Source organism: Terrapene carolina, unplaced genomic scaffold, assembly GCF_002925995.2.
Source record: "Terrapene carolina triunguis isolate 2854851 unplaced genomic scaffold, T_m_triunguis-2.0 Scaffold141, whole genome shotgun sequence".
Lineage (NCBI taxonomy): Eukaryota > Metazoa > Chordata > Testudines > Emydidae > Terrapene > Terrapene triunguis.
This window is the reverse complement of record NW_020664492.1, coordinates 5,099,823-5,118,413: the sequence shown is the minus strand read 5'-3', so window position 1 is coordinate 5,118,413 and position 18,591 is coordinate 5,099,823. Positions and strand designations below refer to the sequence as shown.

General features: G+C 44.7%; 1 protein-coding gene across 1 annotated transcript in view; it reads left to right on the top strand.

Annotated features, from left to right (window-relative positions):
* LOC112124046 (vascular endothelial growth factor receptor 1) overlaps positions 1-18,591 on the top strand; it is a 152,061-nt gene that overhangs the window by 106,043 nt on the left and 27,427 nt on the right. Inside the window, exon 17 of the mRNA XM_026653575.1 lies at positions 10,732-10,867. Coding sequence (XP_026509360.1) covers positions 10,732-10,867 — 136 coding nt within the window. The remainder of the gene's footprint in view (positions 1-10,731; positions 10,868-18,591) is intronic.

The window sequence follows — 18,591 nt, the reverse complement described above, 5'->3', positions numbered from 1 at the left end:
CAGGTGCAAAGTGGGTGCAAAATGCTAATCACTTTGGACTGTAAATCACTACAGAAGGTGCAAAGCAGGAGTGAATCAGCTGCTAAGGTCAAGAGCCTCAAAGATGTTTACACACACAACTCCCATTGATTTCAGCTGGAGTGTGGCTATGTCTACACTACCGACCTGCAGCTGTGCTGCTGTAAGGTCTTTCATGTAGCTGCTCTATCCTGCTGGCATAATTAAAAACCATCCCTAATGAGCAGTGCTAGCTATGTTGGCAGGAGAGTGTCTCCCGCTGACATAACGCTGTCAACACCGGCACTTCTGTCGGTGAAACTTATGTCAGTCAGGGGTGTGTTTTCACACCCCTGACTGACAAAAGTTTTGCCGACAAAAATGCTGGTGTAGACACCTTTGAGGATCTGGGCCTAAGTGCCTGCGAATGTGAACTCTTCAGGGTAAATAGAAAAACAGGGTCTGGAAAGGCCTGGTCTTTGCACTGGTGTAACTATGTCACTTAGGGGTGTGATTTTTTTACTGAAATAGGTGTACCAGTACAACCTCTACCATGGATGCAGTAATACCAGGATAAATGGTGCCTTGTACTGGTGTAACTTATTCCCCTTCCCTCAGAGGAGTAGCTACACTGGTATAAAGCACTTTTATACCAATATAACTGTGTCCAAAAGCCTTGTCTGCACTACAGGTTATTTCGGTATAACTTACGGCGCTCAGGGGTGTGAATAATCCACACCCTTGAGCGACGTAAATTATACTGACCTAAGCACTGGTGTAGACAGCGCTATGTCAGCGGGACATAGCTACTGCCTCTCGCGGAGGCAGGAGTTATTAAGCCGACAGGAGAGATCTCTCCTATCGGCTTAGCGTGTCTCCACCACAAGTGGCGCAGCATTGCAGCTGCACCGATGTAAGTGCTGTACTGTAGATGTAGCCTAAGGGAAGTTGTACCCCTTGTGTGTGTAGAAAAGCACTAAGGCCACTTTACAGAGATCTAGCAGTGTAAAAGGGCCTTAGTGTAAACTTAAAATGTACTTTGTGCCCACTTTAGGGCCCCTTTACACTGCCACGTGGTGTAAAGTAAGCTTAGGCCTTGGCTACACTTGCAGCTGTACAGCGCTGTGAGGTAAACCTGTCTTCATACAGCTGAGTAGGGAAAGCGCTGCAGTCTGTCCACACTGACAGCTGCCAGCGCAGTGGCGTGGCCACACTTGCAACATTTGCAGCTGTGTTGGGAGCGGTGCATTATGGGCAGCTATCCCAGCATTCATGTGGCTGCAACATGCTTTTCAAAACGGGGGGGTGGGGGGTGGAGTGTGACAGGGAGTGTGGGGGGAGAGAGAGTGCTTTTTGGAGCGTGTCAGCACTCTATTTTGCAAGTTCTGAACTCCCGGCCCCCTGCTCATTCATTCACTCACTCAAAGCAAACATCAAACTGTTTGCTTTTTCTCTGTGGTACGAGCTTTGAAACCGGCACTTCCGCATTCCTGCAGTCGGTCACAACAATGGAGAGGATTGGCCACTTGACAAGGTGATCAGTACAGCGCTGCAGGTTGATTCCTGGTACACACTCACAGGGGAGAGTCGTAGCCACGCCGCTGTATCGCTTATGCTTCTCGGGGAGGTGGAGTACTTGCAGCGGTGTACTCAGGGAGATACAGAACTGCAAGTGCCCTGCCAGTGTGGATGGGGAGTGAGTTACAGCGCTGGGGGAGGCTTTACAGCGCTGTAACTTGCAAGTGTAGCCAAGGCCTTAGTTTAACTGAGGCCATGTCTATGCTATAGAGGCTATGCTGGCATAGCTATGGTGCTGTAGCTATGTTGGCATAATCCCGTAGTGTAGACTCTGCCTATACCGATGGAAGAGGTTTTTATGTCGCTGTAGGAACTCCACCTCCCAACGATGGTAACTAGGTTAACAGAAGCATTTTCCCATTGACCTAGCTGTGGCCACATTGGGGGTTAGATTGGCACAGCTACATCTCTATGGGGTTGTGACCCAGTGGTGCCTAGGGCAGCCCTCACTGGAAATGCCAAGGTCAGGGCAGGCTGCAAAAGGGAGAGCAGATACTCCCAAGACTGGTGGGTAACACTGAAGTTAAACTCCCCAACCAGTCACAAACTGTGCTTCTGATCCTCCACACTGGTTATCAAGAAGCAAAAAAAAAAATATCACACAGCTTCCTTATTTCATTCCAGTTCTCTGGCTCCCAATCAGCAGCTAAGTCCAGTATAGTGAGAAGTTGTTTTAAAACTCTGTTCACTATGCAAAATGTTCTTCTGATCCCAAAGGGTCAGCCACATTGCCAGGTCAATATTAGGTTGGATCTTACCCAAAATACCATGCTGCCAGCCAATTCTTTAGTGTCTAAAACTAAAGGTTTATTATAAAGAAAAAGGAAAGAACAAGAAGAGAGATGTCACATGGTAAAGCAGTCACATACATACAAAGACTTCAAAGTCCATATATCAGGTTCCTAGCAGTATTGGTGAGTTTTCTGGCTTGAAAGTCCCTCTGGAATACATCCACAGCTTGGAGACGTCATTCAGTCCTTTGTTCAGAGCTCCAGTTTGTAGCAAAGTTCCTCCAGAGGTAAGAAGCAGGAATGAAGACAAGCAGGACTGAAGACAAAATGGAGATGATGCAGCTGCTTTATATATTCCTTTTGCCTTGTGGCTTGTACTTCCTTTGTTCCAAACACAAGCTGTCCAGCACATGGTATGGAAAAACCTTAGAGTTACATGCCTTGCTGAGTTATAAGGTGTAGTTGCTGGTTCCCTTTAATGGGTTCATTGTATAGTTGATGGCCCTTGGTGGGCCATCAAGCTGGCTCAGTGCTGATGCCATTCTGTCTGAGGGTGTCACCCAGAGACACAGCACAAGTTTAGAAATACAGATATACCCTACATATCTATAACTCATAATACAAAGGTGATACACACATAAAAACAAGATTATCAGACTTGGCAAATTATAACATTTTCGCAGATACCTTACAGGGCATATCTGGCACAACTCATTGCAATTTTACAACATTGGTATTCACAGACAGCTGCAGCGGCACAGGAGCCAGCAAACAGAGCTGTAAACAGGGGAGTTTGAGTGGGAGTTTGCAAGGGGAGACTAAGAGAGGCAGGCAGAGGAACAGACAGGCTAGTGAAGGGAGTGTGTGGTGTTTTGGTGCTCGTTGGGTTTTTTTTTTTTTTTTTTTTTTTGCTGTGGGTAGTGGTGTTTTGGTTTGGTTTGTGTTTCCCGGACTAAACAGGATTTAGAGGGGAAGGCTATGACAGATACAGAGGCAGCAGTGGTAGTGACCCAAGCAGTGGAAGACACAATGAAGATGACTGGATGTGGAAGCTGCGGCATATACATGATCCTGAAGGGTACCTGAAAAGAGTTTTGTCTGCATGAAGTGCTGCCTGATAGAGCTGATGGAAGAAAAGATCAGAGGATTTGGAGATGCAGGTGGAAACTCTGGTTGAGTTTAGAAGGGGGTTCGAGCAGATGATGGAGCAAAAACACGAGGAGGCTGAAGGGAAAAGCTCAGACTTGCAGATGGAAGCAGGACCAAAGAACTCTGAGGGGAGACTGCTGGGTGAGGAGAGTGGACAGTGGAAGCATGTGACTAAGAGAACCAGGCAGAGGAAAAGACAGGCTAGTGAAGGAGAAATAGAGCTCAGGAACAGGTTTGCGGAGTTGGAAAATGAAGAAGGGGCACAGCAGGTGGTCGCTGAAGGTGAGAGGGTAAGGAAGAAGAGACGAGCAGCTAGTCCTATAGGAAGAGGGGAAGAGTCAATGGAGATAACACCACCAAATATGAGCCCCAGGGGGATACGGGATGGGTTGCAGAGGATTGCAAGGGACAATCGAGAGGACTTGCAGCCAGAGGGAACAGGGGATAGACCAGAGAATCGCACCATCACCAGGAAAAGGCAGGTCTACGTGATTGGGGACTCCTTACTGAGAAGAATAGACAGACCTGTAACCAGAGCTGATCCAGAGAACAGAAGGGTGTGCTGTCTGCTGGGTGCTAAGATACAGGATGTGGACCTGAAGCTGAAGAGGATCCTAACGGGAGCGGGAAAAAAATCCACTGATTGTCCATCATGTGGGAACAAATGATACAGCTAGATTCTCGCTGGAACGTATCAAGGTAGACTATGCCAGGCTGGGGAAGACGCTTAAGGAAATCGAGGCTCAGGTTATCTTCAGTGGGATTCTGCCTGTTCCTAGAGAAGGGCAACAAGGTGTGACAAGATTATGATGATCAACTGATGGCTCAGGCAGTGGTGCTATAAGGAGGGCTTTGGGATGTATGGCCATTGGGAGGCATTCATGGATGGAGGACTGTTCTCTCGAGATGGACTTCACCTCAGTAGGGAGGGAAATAGACTTCTAGGGTGGAGGCTGGCACAACTGATTAAGAGAGAAAGTTTAAAGAAACTAGGAATTTGGGGGAGATGGTTGGGAGATGTCCAGGTAATCTCCACGCCAGATTTTAACATTGAGAGGGAAGAAAACGAAGTAAGAAAGGATACAGCCCTGGGTAGGAGAATGGACATAAGGAGGAAGGGTAGTGTAGATACCAGTCTAATAGGTGACACTGGTGGTAGAATGTCTGGGCCTAATTGGGTAAAGAATGTCAGTGAAGCCAAACAGCAAAAATTAAGATGTTTGTACACTAATGAGAGGAGCCTAGGTAACAAAATGGAGGAACTAGAGTTACTGATGCAGGAAGTGAAACCAGATATTATAGGGATAACAGAAATATGGTGGAATAGTAGTCATGACTGGAGTACAGGTATTGAAGGGTGTGTGCTGTTTAGGAAAGACAGAAATAAAGGCAAACGTGGTGGAGTAGCATTGTATATCAATGATGAGATACACTGTAAAGAAATAAGAAGTGATGGAATGGATAAGACGGAGTCTGTCTGGGCAAAAATCACATGGAGAAGAAAGCTACTAGAGCCTCCCCTGGGATAGTGCTTGAGGTGTGCTATAGACCACTGGGATCTGATTTGGATATGGATAGAGACCTCTTTATAATGAAGTAAATACTAATGGGAATTGTGTGATCATGGGAGACTAACTTCCCAGATATAGACTGGAGGACAAGTGCTAGTAATAATAATAGGGCTCAGATTTTCCTGGATGCGATAGCTGATGGATTCCTTCACCAAGTAGTTGCTGAACCAACAAGAGGGGATGCCATTTTAGATTTGGTTTTGGTGAGTAGTGAGGACCCTATAGAAGAAATGGGTGTAGGGGACAACCTTGGTTCGAGCAATCATGAGCTAATTCAGTTCAAACTAAATGGAAGGATAAACAAAAATAGATCTGTGACTAGGGTTTTTGATTTCAAAAGGGCTAACTTAAAAAAAATTAAGGGAATTAGTTAGGGAAGTGGATTTGACTGAAGAAATTGTGGATCTAAAGGCGGAGAAGGCCTGGAATTAGTTCAAGTCAAAGTTGCAGAAACTATCAAAAGCTTGCATCCCAAGAAAGGAGAAAAAATTCATAGGCAGGAGTTGTAGACCAAGCTGGATGAGCAAGCATCTCAGAGAGGTGATTAAGAAAAAGCAAAAAGCCTACAAGGAGTGGAAGATGGGAGGGATCAGCAAGTAAAGCTACCTTATTGAGGTCAGAACATGTAGGGATAAAGTGAGAAAGGCCAAAAGCCATGTAGAGTTGGACCTTTCAAAGGGAATTAAAACCAATAGTAAAAGGTTATATAGCCACCTGCTTGCTAGGCTGGTGCCTGGAGCTAGCCCTGACAACGGATCATACTGAAAGGTGAACTGTCAGGCTGGAGGGAGGTTACTAGTGGAGTTCCTCAGGGATCGGTTTTGGGACCAATCTTATTTAATCTTTTTATTACTAACCTTGGCACAAAAAGTGGGAATGTTCTAATAAACTATGCGGATGACACAAAGCTGGGAGGTATTGCCAATACAAAGAAGGACCGGGATATCATACAGGAAGATCTGGATGACCTTGTAAACTGGAGTAATCGTAATAGGATGAAATTTAATAGTGAAAAGTGCAAGGTCATGCATTTAGGGATTAATAACAAGAATTTTTGTTATAAGCTGAGGATGCATCAGTTGGAAGTAACAGAGAAGGAGAAGGACCTCGGAGTATTGGTTGATCACAGGAGGACTATGAGCCGCCAATGTGATATGGCCATGAAAAAAATCTAATGCTGTCTTGGGATGCATCAGGCGAGGTATTTCCAGTAGAGATAAGGAGGTGTTAGTACCGTTATACAAGGCACTGGTGAGACCTCATCTGGAATACTGTGTGCAGTTCTGATCTCCCATGTTTAAGAAGGATGAATTCAAACTGGAACAGGTACAGAGAAGGGCTACTAGGATGATCTGAGGAATGGAAAACCTGTCTTATGAAAGGAGACTCAAAGAGTTTGGCTTGTTTAGCCTAACCAAAAGAAGGCTGAGGGGAGATATGTTTGCTCTAAATAAATATATCAGAGGGATACATACCAGGGAGGGAGAGGAGTTATTTAAGCTCAGTACCAATGTGGACACAAGAACAAATGGCTATAAACTGGCCAGCAGGAAGTTTAGACTTGAAATTAGACGAAGGTTTCTAACCATCAGAGGAGTGAAGTTCTGGAACAGCCTTCCAAGGGGAGCAGTGGGGGCAAAAGACATATCTGGCTTCAAGACTGAGCTTGATAAGTTTATGGAGGGGATGGTATGATGGGATACCCTAATTTTGGCAATTAATTGATCTTTGACTATTAGCGGTAAATATGCCCAATGGCCTGTGATGGGATGTTAGATGGGGTGGGATCGGAGTTACTACAGAGAATTCTTTCCTGGGCGTCTGGCTGGTAAGTCTTGCCCACATGCTCAGGGTTTAGCTGATCGCCATTTGTGGGGTCGGGAAGGAATTTTCCTCCAGGGCAGATTGGCAGAGGCCCTGGGGGGTTTTCGCCTTCCTCTACAGCATGGGGCATGGGTCACTTGCTGGAGGATTCTCTGCACCTTGAAGTCTTTAAACCACAATTTGAGGACTTCAATAGCTCAGACATAGATTAGGGGTTTGATACAGGAGTGGGTGGGTGAGATTCTGTGGCCTGCGTTGTGCAGGAGGTCAGACTAGAGACGATCATAATGGACCCTTCTGACCTTAAAGTCTATGATTCTATGATAATATCCTAAAGTGTCTCCCAGATTCTATACAATATCACTAGGGTGTGTGGCATTTCATACCCTTGAACAATGTAGCTATGTCAACCTAAATTTTAAGTGTAGACCACTCAGGCCTACAGTCTTTATGTCTGAGCAAACTCAGGCAAATCAAGTCAAGGTCTGACTACAAGACGTTGCTTCTTCTACTCCTGAGTGAATTCTGCGCCACTGCGCAATGCAGAATTTTGCAGAAATTAATGTGTGTGCAGAATTTCCTTTCCCCCCACAGAAATGAGCTGCAGTGCTGCTGGGCTGCCACTAGGGGCCACTGGACTCAGCGGAGCCCAGCTCACACATAGAAGACACTGCTGGTGGGAGGGAGAGGGAGCTAGAGGTTTCCTGGCAGCTGCAGTTCCCAGCATGCCCTGAGGGAAGGAGAAGGCAGCACACAGGAAATTCTGTGCAAGCCTGGGACCGAGCATCAGGCTGTTTCTCCCTCTTGATCCCTGGGCTTTGTGGGGGAGGGAGTGTGGGTGTCTGGGCAAGTGGGGGTTCCACGGCAGGGCTCTGGGGGGAGGAGGTGCAGGTATCTGGCTGGAGGGCCCTGTGGCTGGGCTCCGGGGAGGAGGCGGTGCGGGTATCTGGGCAAGGGGGGGCCGTGGCTGGGGAGAGGGCTTGAGTGTATTGCTGGGTGAGGCACCATGGCTGGGCTCTGGTGGGGGAGGGGTTGTGGGTGTTTAGCCTGCCGGCTGGGCTCTGGGGGGGAGGGAAGGAAGGGTGCAGGAACTGGGTTGTGGTAGGGGTTTCTTTAACTCTCTAATCCCAGGGGAATTTTTGTGTGTGTCTGTATTGTTACAGACATGCCTGCTGACAGGTATTTTGAAATAAATTACCAAAATAATTGAAACTGGTATGATTATGTAGTGTTATTTTGACAAATAAAATTTGCAGAATTTTAAAATATTGTGTGCAGCATTTTTAATTTTTTGGCGCAGAATGCCCCCAGGAGTACTCTGCAGCCCATGCCTTAAAAAAATGTGATCTTAGGACAGGTCTGCACTACAGACTTATATCAGTATAACTACACCGCTCTGGGGTGTGAAAAAGCCACACACCTGAGTGTCGTAGTTCTACCGCCCTAACCGCTGCGCTGGTGTAAGCAACGCTATGTCTGCGGGAGAGCTTCTCCCATCAACAAAGCTACTGCCTTTCAGGGAAGTGGAATAACTACACTGACGGGAGAAGCTCTCCCCTTGGCGTAGTAGCATCTTCACTTAAGCACTACAGCAGTGCAGCAGCACTGATGCAGTCTATTAAGTGTAGACCTGCCCTGAGGCAATTTAAGGCCCAGTGCTGCATTTTGTTCTGGACACTGAAAACTGCCATTGATTTTGTGAGACTGCAGGGCTAGACCTTTAAAACCATTGTTTCAGTCACTGTATTTCAATGTGTATTCTCCCTCTCTTTCCACCCCACCCACCCACCCACACGTTTAAGTCTAGCAAAAAGGAGAGTGAGGAGAGAAGGGAAATATAAAGAGATCTTATAAAGGGGATAAGGAACAATTATTCCCACGTCATTATGGACAGAATAATTAGTAATGGCACTAAACAACAGTTGGGAAATGGTTAAGTATTATAAAAAGCCTTAACTGTACGAGCAATTAAACCATGGAAAAAGGAGCTGCAGGGAAGTTTGGGTTTGCTACCAGACTGGACACTCACATGCCACAAAACCAGGGAGGCCAACTTCTAGGTAACATAGTAAAGGCCTCTTCCCATCCAAAGGTTTCCATTCAGGATTCTCTATTTAAGGCTCTCCAAGTTTCTGTTATAAATCCCTAGTCTTAAAGATTTATGGCTGGAATATAAAAATTAGCTCTAAGCTACAACTTCATATTTAGGGCTCAGGCAGAAATGTGGCAGCTACAGCAGCTACCACATCAAAAACAATTTCATGCTGTCAGAGAAATAGAGCATCTTCTTAAAGTCATGCGCACACCCCCCGCCCCCCGACATATATTTGCTCCGTGTCACACTTTTCCTTCCACTTTTACTACAAATATAGGGCTGAATCTCCAACAGTGCCCAGGATTTGGTGCTCAGTGCAGCCAAGGAGAGAGAAGGCAGCTCGATGCCATGTAACTGTTCCTCTGATCCTGGGAGTGATATGACAGCCTAAGAGCTGTTTCTAAGTTGTGCCAGCTGGAGAAGTGCAATGAGGATCAGCTGGCGCACCATGTGCCCTGGCCCTTCCCCATCCCTACCCAGGCACACCCTCTCTGTAGAAAGCAGCAGCAGGTCAGAAGCAAATATTGCAGACTTTGTGCCACTCAAGGATTCCCCTACTTTGGAGGGATCCTCAGTTGTCCTTTTAGGGAAGTTTACAGGGTGTTTTGGACAGCGCAAGGCAGCTGAAACAAGAGTCAGGAAGTTACCCATAATTTTCAACATGCTTCTTTCCCCGAGGTCTTCCTACTTACAGTGTGTGCATTTTCCCTTTTAAGCAATGTAGTGAAAACGTTTTCAGGAAGGAGGACAATTCCTGGCAATGGAGGAGGCGAGCTGCAAGCTACAGAGCAGCTTGAGTACGAATTGGAAGTATGTGGGTGTAAGTTGTAGGCGACAATAGTCTATTGCTGTTTTGGCATGGCTAGATGGAAAGCACGCTGATGTTCATTTCCATGAAGCTTGCACAACTTCCAGCCCATAGCCATGAAACCAGACTTTATACAGGCCGAGATTTTTCCTTTGCCACACAAATACAAGCGCTTCCTAGGACTATGCAGAAATCTAGCTGAGGTTATTGGTAACTCTGCATGCTCACAGAAGAAAATAAGTTTCAAAATGTAAACTGATGTACAGCTATAAACCTTTAGAAGGAACGTGATTCCTTACATTTCTCATGGGAAGGCAGCAATTTGTTTTGGGGAGGATGCTTTTCTGGGCCAAAATCTCATTAAGAATTTCTGAGTACTTGAAAACTAACATACAGTTCAGTACAGACTAAGTCTAAGTCTTGCACAGCTCAAACCACATCTGACCTTTCTTTCTTGAATTCACAAAAGAAAAAAACACTGACAGTTGAACTCCATCTGTTGCATGTACCAGTGGGGGTGGAGAGGAGTGGGGGTGGCAGAGGGGTTGTCAGGGGATGGTTTTGGGGTTTTTTTGGGGGGGGGGGGGGTTGTACAATCATTCAGCAAAAGTTATTTTCAGCAATGGTGTTTAGTCAGTTTCTGAAAATACTTCTTACTTCTTTAAAGTACAGAGTCTATATCCCATGGCAATTATTTGCGTGAGAATTCATATGGATTTAATTGGAGAAATTGACAGCATCATGTATGAGAAAAAGGAGGAGGAAGGGCTGCTATAAAAATAAAAATGTCACAACATTAAATAACAGAATTTTTAACCGATTTTATATTGGAGTGTGAAACACACGTCCTTGGGGGGGAGGTGCTTTATGTGCATCTGTCAGATCTAATCAACTTGCAAGCCTTGACCAAAACCAGAAGCTGCTGCCCACTACGGTTTTCCATCTGGTGGTGACTTTGAAATGTTCTTGATTTCCTAGCCTTATTCTTCTGAAATAAAGACCAATTACCTGTCAATCATAATGGATCCTGATGAAGTCCCCTTAGATGAACAATGTGAACGTCTTCCATTTGATGCCAGCAAGTGGGAGTTTGCAAGGGAAAGGCTGAAACTAGGTAATATGCTTGTTACGGTATTAACACACAGCACATTGCCTTTGTGTTTATTAAACTAGATGTGTTTGTAATTAGAGACTACAGACAGGCAGCTGACCATGTATTGCAGATCTGCAGGGCAACTCTACACTTGATTGTTTGTGACCTGTTATTGTTCTTCAGGTGAATTATCATCAAGATCTAAAATTGCTATTACCTGGCTTTCCATATGATTAGACTCAGCTGTGGAGTACTTTCAGTCGATTTATTTGTAGTACACATAGGGCTGTTTTGTATTTCTTAGGAATTGAGATACTGTAGAACATAAAATAAAAACAAAGGCCAAGATTTTCAAACCTGGGAGCCTAACATTAGTTTCCTGAATCCATTCTGAAGCATCTAAATAAGTGGCCAATTGCAAAGGTGCTGAGCACCCAGTAGTCCCTCCTGAAATTAATGGGAGCTTTATTAGTAGTACTGTTATTTATAAGTATACCAGCAATGCCTAAGAGTATGTCTACACTGCAATTAGACACCTGTGCCTGGCCCATGCCAGCTGACTCAGGCTTGCAGGGCTCAGGCTAATGGGCTGTTTAGTTGTGTACATGTTTGGGCTCAGGCTGCAGCCCGAGCTCTGGGACCCTCCCAGAGTCCCACCTCACACTTATTTATTGTATTTATTCATCTACTGATGAAAACGCTATACAAGACTTAGGTATTGTTATTTAGGAGCCTAACTATGGACTCAGGAGCCTAACCTTAAGCATCCATCTTTCCCATAGCCTAATTCAGTTCTCACTTACCAAGGGGCAACTGCCTGTGCAAATGAGGGCAGAAATGAGCCCATATTGTCCTGTTTGAGTTTTCCTCTAACCCACTCTGTTTTACTTCTTTTCTTCAAATTTATAAAAAGACCTATTGGTGTCTCTCCTATGCATGGGATAGGATATTTACCTATCCCATACATTAAAATGCACAATAGGAGATAACAGAAAGGACTGGCCATGCCTAAATAAATATCCATAGAACCTTCCATCCCCTAGCCATCCAGTCTTCAAATGCCTGAGTGGAAAAAACCCCTGGGTTTTGAAGTACTCATTTAAGCTGAAGGAGTCTGAGCTCTGGCAGACCATGGGAAGGCGCAAATTGCAAAGTTGAGAACATCCTGCTGGCACCTCTCATTTATATTAAGGGGCCTCCAACTCCAGCGTCAGCACCGATCTCAGCTATGGCAACATGGCCACATGTCCTTTCAGTCACAAATTAGACTTTAGCCAATCCAAGGTGCTAAGGTGACAGTGGCTGACACACTGTGGACTGAATCAGGGACCTCCAGAATAAAAGCATGAGTTGCTACAGCTTGAGCTAAAGATACATGGATCTCTAGCTGGGGGCTGTAACAAACTCACACTTTCTGTGGCTTTGGCACAGAGGAAGATCTGTGCATATCCAGCCACACATTCACCAGTGCGTTGCACTAGCACACAATTCAGATCTCACTTAATTTGTCTGCTATACAGGGTGCAGGGTGAGCAGTATGTGAATAAGTACAGCCAAAATATTTAAATGGTAATTTTTAACACCTGTACATTATTTTGTGAATGCCGAAGCATAAAATCTTGTTGGGAGTCTCCTCGTCTGTGAAAAGGTCTTAGTGCATCAAGAGTTCAATGTGCATAAACTACATGGAAAGAATCAAGTAGAAATAGAATTAGCTAAAGTTCTCTGAAATTCCAAGGAAAACTTGTCTGAAATGGGTTTTGTTTTGTTTTTTTAGAGAGGTTTGGAGGTGAGCTGTGAAAAGTAAAAAGAGAACAGGGAATTAGTTAAAATGGAAAGAACTGGTGTAAACAACTGGTGTAAACAAAAAATGTTGACAATGAATGAGAACCGGATTCTGAAAAGTTGGGTCAGCAAGGTATGTTAGGTTAGCACATGCATAGGTGCCATTTTTATGGCAGTTAGCCCAACCTTTCAATGACCCTGGCAGCTCTGCGGGGGAATAATCTCATAAACTTGAATAGTTCTTGTATAGTTTCTTCCAATACCAGATGTGTGTGTCTTCCCTTCCTAGCTATTTGTCTTCAGCCTGCATAGTTATTGTAACCAGTGTGAAGAGATTCTCTCTGTTTATATCTCAGTTGCCTTATGTTCCTCATCCATTAGTCCATATGATTGATGTAACATCCATACAAAGGTGTAGGAGGACTTCCTCCTCACCCCCTGAGGCTACAGGTGTTACAGAAACCAATCCATACTAACTCCATTGAATTCAGGGGACATCCTCCCAATTTAGATGAATGGAAATGAAATTAAATGCTAGCCCCTAAATTAGATTGTAAAACTTTGGTGCATTAAGGCAAATGGCTGTGTTTAGTTACAGCCCTGTACCTTTAACATTGATATAATTTTGTATCTTATGACCTTACCACTGGTGATGATCAGTCATAATTTAGGGCATCCATTAAAGTGCTAAAGTTGTGATAGAGGGACCCATTGTAATTATTGCCACTCATGCACCAGGCAGAGTAAAGATTCAGAAATCTACGTAGTAACCAGTTTCGTTAGTTACGCACTCTTACTATGCACTATAAAATTATTCTCTAACTCTGCCAGAGATGAGTGAGTTTCCCACATTGTTTTTAACACACTGAACTTTCATATTTATCAATAATTTAAAACAGGAATCCTCTAACACAGAGCAACAGAACATCTGGAATGTGTCAAATGAATTGTGCATGTTCACTGAATGCCTCTTTGAAACTCCTGCCTTCCCAGCTCCTAAGAGGCAACAGCATATAGCAAGAATGACTTGTGGATTAGCCTCTGCCTGCACTCTCCATTAGGACCGTGCTCCAGCAAAGTGACATGCACATGACAACGTGACAACTCACATACTTGAAGTTAGATGTGTGCTTAAGTATCTTGCTGAATTGGGGCCTGAACAGAAACTGCCTGGCCCAAAGCGAGTTAAGTCAATTCCCATTGACTTTAAAGGATTTAGATTGGCCTCAGAAAGGGTTAGCAAATGTGAGGAATTTTAACCAGAGTTCAGCTGCATTATTCTCTGCATCAGAGTTCTCAAAATGTGGTCACTTGAACGCTGGTCTGTGGAGAGCTGGTAGCTCACATGGTACCGGGTCCTTCTTTTCATCTGCTAACCTGCACTAAAATTCAATTAGATAGTTTCCTGATATTACTTTTCCATGTAAACATCTGTGGCTGTTGTCACAAGGATTATGTGTTGGACAAACTCTCCTCCCATTTATGACAAGGCATAATCTGTATCTTAAAATGTGTTCCACACAATGAGAAAGTCTGAGAATCCCTGATCTGCTCTAAAATTTAATATAACGCAAAACAGAATTAGCTATCAATTCAATTTGATTACCATGAAATCAAGGTTATTGTTCAGAGGAAAAACACGTTTCTAGCATTCACACTGATTAAAGGGAGAATAGAAGCCATATGCTGCTTTAAATGGCAACGAATTTGTTTTCTAAGTGGTGGCTAAATAGTTTATCCCAAAATGGAAAATGGATTATTACTGATGAAGCCAATTAAAATTACTGATTAAACACAGTTTTACTGTGGATACAGGGGTTGTAGTGCCTTGGATTACAGCTTCATATTGGAGCACACCACCAATTGCTAGAGCCCTGCAAATCCGCGGGTATCCGCTTTATATCCGTGGACCGTTTTTGCAGATAGCAGCTTGGATGCAGATACAAATTTTGTATCTATGCAGGGCACTGCATCTCAGACTCACCAGAATGGAGCGGCTGTCACACAGCCTGCAGGCTCCAGCTCAGCTCTCTTAATCACGCAGCAAGGAATAGCCCGCTGGACATTCTGGGAATTGTAGTCCCCAGCTTGAATGGACAGAGCAAGTAAACTACAACTCCCAGAAGGGAGTGAGCCAAGTGCCATTTTGAAAGAAGTATAGTGTTGTAATTTAAACTAGTGGGTGGCAAGGGCACGTGCTATGAAGAGAGCAGTTATCGCCGCTCTCTGCCTGGGTCAGGTCTGCATGCATTACAGCCCTCGCAGTTGCATAGGGGTGTCCGAGCCCTCTTCTGCACCCACTGGGAGAGTGACACTGCACACGAGGGCCCAGGATTGTAGCCTTCTTACTCAGAGTGGGGAAGGAGGTACGACAGGGGCAGAGCAGGTGGTGGGACAGAAGGCCTCTGGGGAGAAGTGGGGGTGGTTAGGGATTGGGGGCTTGCTGTGTGGTGACCTATGGAGTTGTTTAGAGCCCTGCAAATCTGCAGACAATTTTTGCGGCTCACGGATCGGATGCGGATACACATTTAGGCACCTAAGTCCAAAATTTAGAGCCTCAAAATCCTCACTCAGCTGCCGCCTAACCTTATAGCTGCCTATGATATTCCCCAGGGTACAGTCTGGGCTGATGGACAGCTGGGTCCCCTCAGTTCTCCAACCTGGGGTGCCCTTTACACTGCTTTGCTGTGAGAGCAACCGCGTCTAGTCTGCCCACACACAGCCTTCAGCATGTAAATCACCCCCAGATATACAGTCTGAGTGCCAGCCAACTATGAATTACACTGCCGGGCAACACCAGCGAAATTCCCAGTCCCAGACTTTTCCCCAGAAATGTGTGTCTTGTACTGCCCAGCATTCTCCTCCACAATGCAAACTCGTATAAAGTCCGTCATTTCATTAATAGAAAATGATATGCACAAACCTTGTTGTCTCAATTGAAGTTCCCCAAACACTTCAATCCAAACACACTGGTTTAGATAAAATGATAAAACAAGTGTATTATTAACTACAGAAAGAGAGATTTTAAGTGAATACAAGTAATGAGGCATAAAAGTCAGAATTGGTTACAAAGAAATAAAAGGTAAATTGCAGACTAATATCTAACTTAACAAGCTAAATGAATTCAAAGCAAAGGTTTCGCTCACCACATGCGTTAGTCTTACTGGCTGGAATCCTTTCAGCCAGGACTCCTCCCCAAGTTCAGTGTTAATTTCCTTGTCCTTCAGGTGTTGTTGATGCCATGAGTAGAGATGAAGGGGGAGAACATTTGGGGTCTCTGTTCTTCCCTTTTATCCTTTTCCTCTTCTTTGAGAATCATCTCCAGCTGGGGTTCAGGAGACAAAGTCTGGGGAGATGGAACTTGCAGCTGTTTCTTTGCCAAGATGTAAATTTCTTGCTCACACCCTTTTTCCAACCAAGTGATAGTCCATCTGATTTTGTTGATGCCTGGCTGAGGAATCAGTTTGCCTCTTGTCTTTGAAGAATCGGTTTGTGCCTGCTTTTCTAAACTTGGAATAACCCTCTGTAATGTTATACAGTAGAATCTTATAATTTTACATACAGTGTTGCCACACGTATTTTACCAGGACAATAACGATCAGCACATTATGAATTTTCAAATGATACCTCACCAGGCATACTTTGTAAAAAATCCATTATAGTTTTGTAAAAAGGGTGAATATAGGGATACAGACTGTCACACTGCCTAAATTCCCTAGGTGCCTTTCTTTCTAATGATAAAGTGCCATAGGTACCTAAAAACCTGTCAACTCCAGAATACCCCATAGCTCAGGTCACTCAACTGGGAGCTGGGACACCTGGGTTCAGTTTGCTGCTCCACTTCAGGGAGGGGGGAAGAAGAGGGGGATTTGAACATCTCTTACATCCTGGGTTAGTGTTCTAACCACTGGGCTAGAGTTGTAAGTTTTAAAGGAAGGTACCCCCTTCTCCTCTGGCATTTTGTACAAGGCCCAATCTATCGGGCAGCCTCTGAGCATGCCTTCTGGATCAGGCTGTGCAGGTGAGATAGGGGAATGTCTAGATGAGGATCCCACTGGGGCTTACAGGTGTGAACTGCGTCAGCCAACTTTGTGCATGCTCAGCGACAGATTTTTAGGCACTTAAGGACTTTATCAGCAGAAATGTAGGCGCTCAGGGACTTTAGATGCCTACAAGTTTAGGTGGCAGCTGAGCAGGGATTTTGAGGGTATGCATTTTGGATTTAAGTGCCTAAAGTGGTAGGGAGACACCTAAACCCCTTTGTAGATCTCGCCCTAAGCCCTTTTGAGGGATTGGGTTTAGAAACTGGATGTAGAAAGCCCAGGTAGCTTTTTATTTTAAACGGCATTCTTGATCCTGAACCTACATGTTCTACAGAACCTGAGAGTCAGGTTCTGCCAGGCAGATGTGGACAGTTCCTAGTTTTTGCCAGTAAAAATGCAGCACTTTTTCACAAAGCTGGGAGGGAACATATACTTACTGGTTTTGCTGGTGCTGCAGATTTTTTCCACAGTGCTCTATTTCATGTTCTTCAATGCCCTTATGAAATATGCTATGTGCCTCCAACAGCCTCCTTTAAAAAATTGGACTGATCATTAGAATGTATAGATTTGTGTATATAACAGAATAGAATATAAAATATTTAACTATCAGGGCCGGCTCTAGCTTTTTTGCCGCCCCAGGGAGCACGTGGAGGGCGGTCAAGGCGGCTTGCAGGGGGGTGAAGGGCAGCACCCGCCTGCTCCCTCCGCCCGTGGGCAGCCCTCCGGCCTTGGGTTGTCTCTCCTGGCTAGGCAGGCAGAGCCCCCGGGGGCTGCAGGAGGTGCTGGCTCAGCCGCTCCTTTAAAGGCGGCTCGGACGGGCCAGGCTCAGAGCGACGCGGGAGGTGGAGGCCGGTGCAGGCGGCGGGGAGTGGCGCGTCTCAGGGAGCCTGGCAGCACGGTGAGCAGCGGGGATCGCTAGTTCGTGCCCCTGCAGGGCTGGGCTGGACGCCCCAAAATTGGCCAGAATGCCGCTCCTTACAATGTGCTGCCCCAGGCACGTGCTTTCTCGTCTGGTGCCTGGAGCCGTTAACTATGCAAAACTGAAGTACTTACTTTTACTCCATTTAAATGTACATTAAACCAACAGTTTCTTATTTGCTGTTGGTTTTTACCACTGTATTATCATGATTTAACTGTTAGCAGTGAACAGTTTTTATTGGATGATTCCAACTCTTTTTTTTTTTCTATTTATAAATTGTCCATTAGTAGACTGGTTTTCACAAATTTCTTCATTATTTGCAAGACACTAGAACCTCAGCGTTACGAATACCTCAGGAATGGAGGTTGTTCATAACTCTGAAATGATCGTAACTCTGAACAAAATGTTATGGTTGTTCTTTTAAAAGTTTACAACTGAATATTGACTTAATACAGTTTTGAAACTTTACTTCAGAAGAAAAATGCTGCTTTCCCTTTGCTTTTTTAGTAGTTTGTGTTTAACACAGTACTGTACTGTATTTGCTTTTTTTATTTTTTTTGGTCTCTGCTGCTGCCTGATTGTGTACTTCCAGTTCCAAATGAGGTGTGTGCTTGACTGGTCAGTTCATAACTCTGATATTCGTAACTCTGAGGTCCTACTGTATTTTAAAAAAACAGTGTGCCAATTCCTAGACAAAAATATTTACTCCAAATTTTGATTTTCTAATGTTTGGTTGTCTGGAATTATGTGTTTGTTTGTTTTTGTAAAATTCCAGTGTTCTTGGCAAGTGACATGCTTACATCATAGAGCTGTTCCTTCGCTCTATCTTATCAAGGGTTGTCTTAGAAGTTCCTTATTTAAAATAGTCTTGACGGGGGACAGGGAGAACTGGGCTGGAAGGGTGGATGGACAATTCCCTCCTTTCTGCTTACTTCCTGAGGTCTGCAAGAGTGTGGTGACGACGCAGGAAAGGAAACAGAACACCAGGTTTGTTGGTA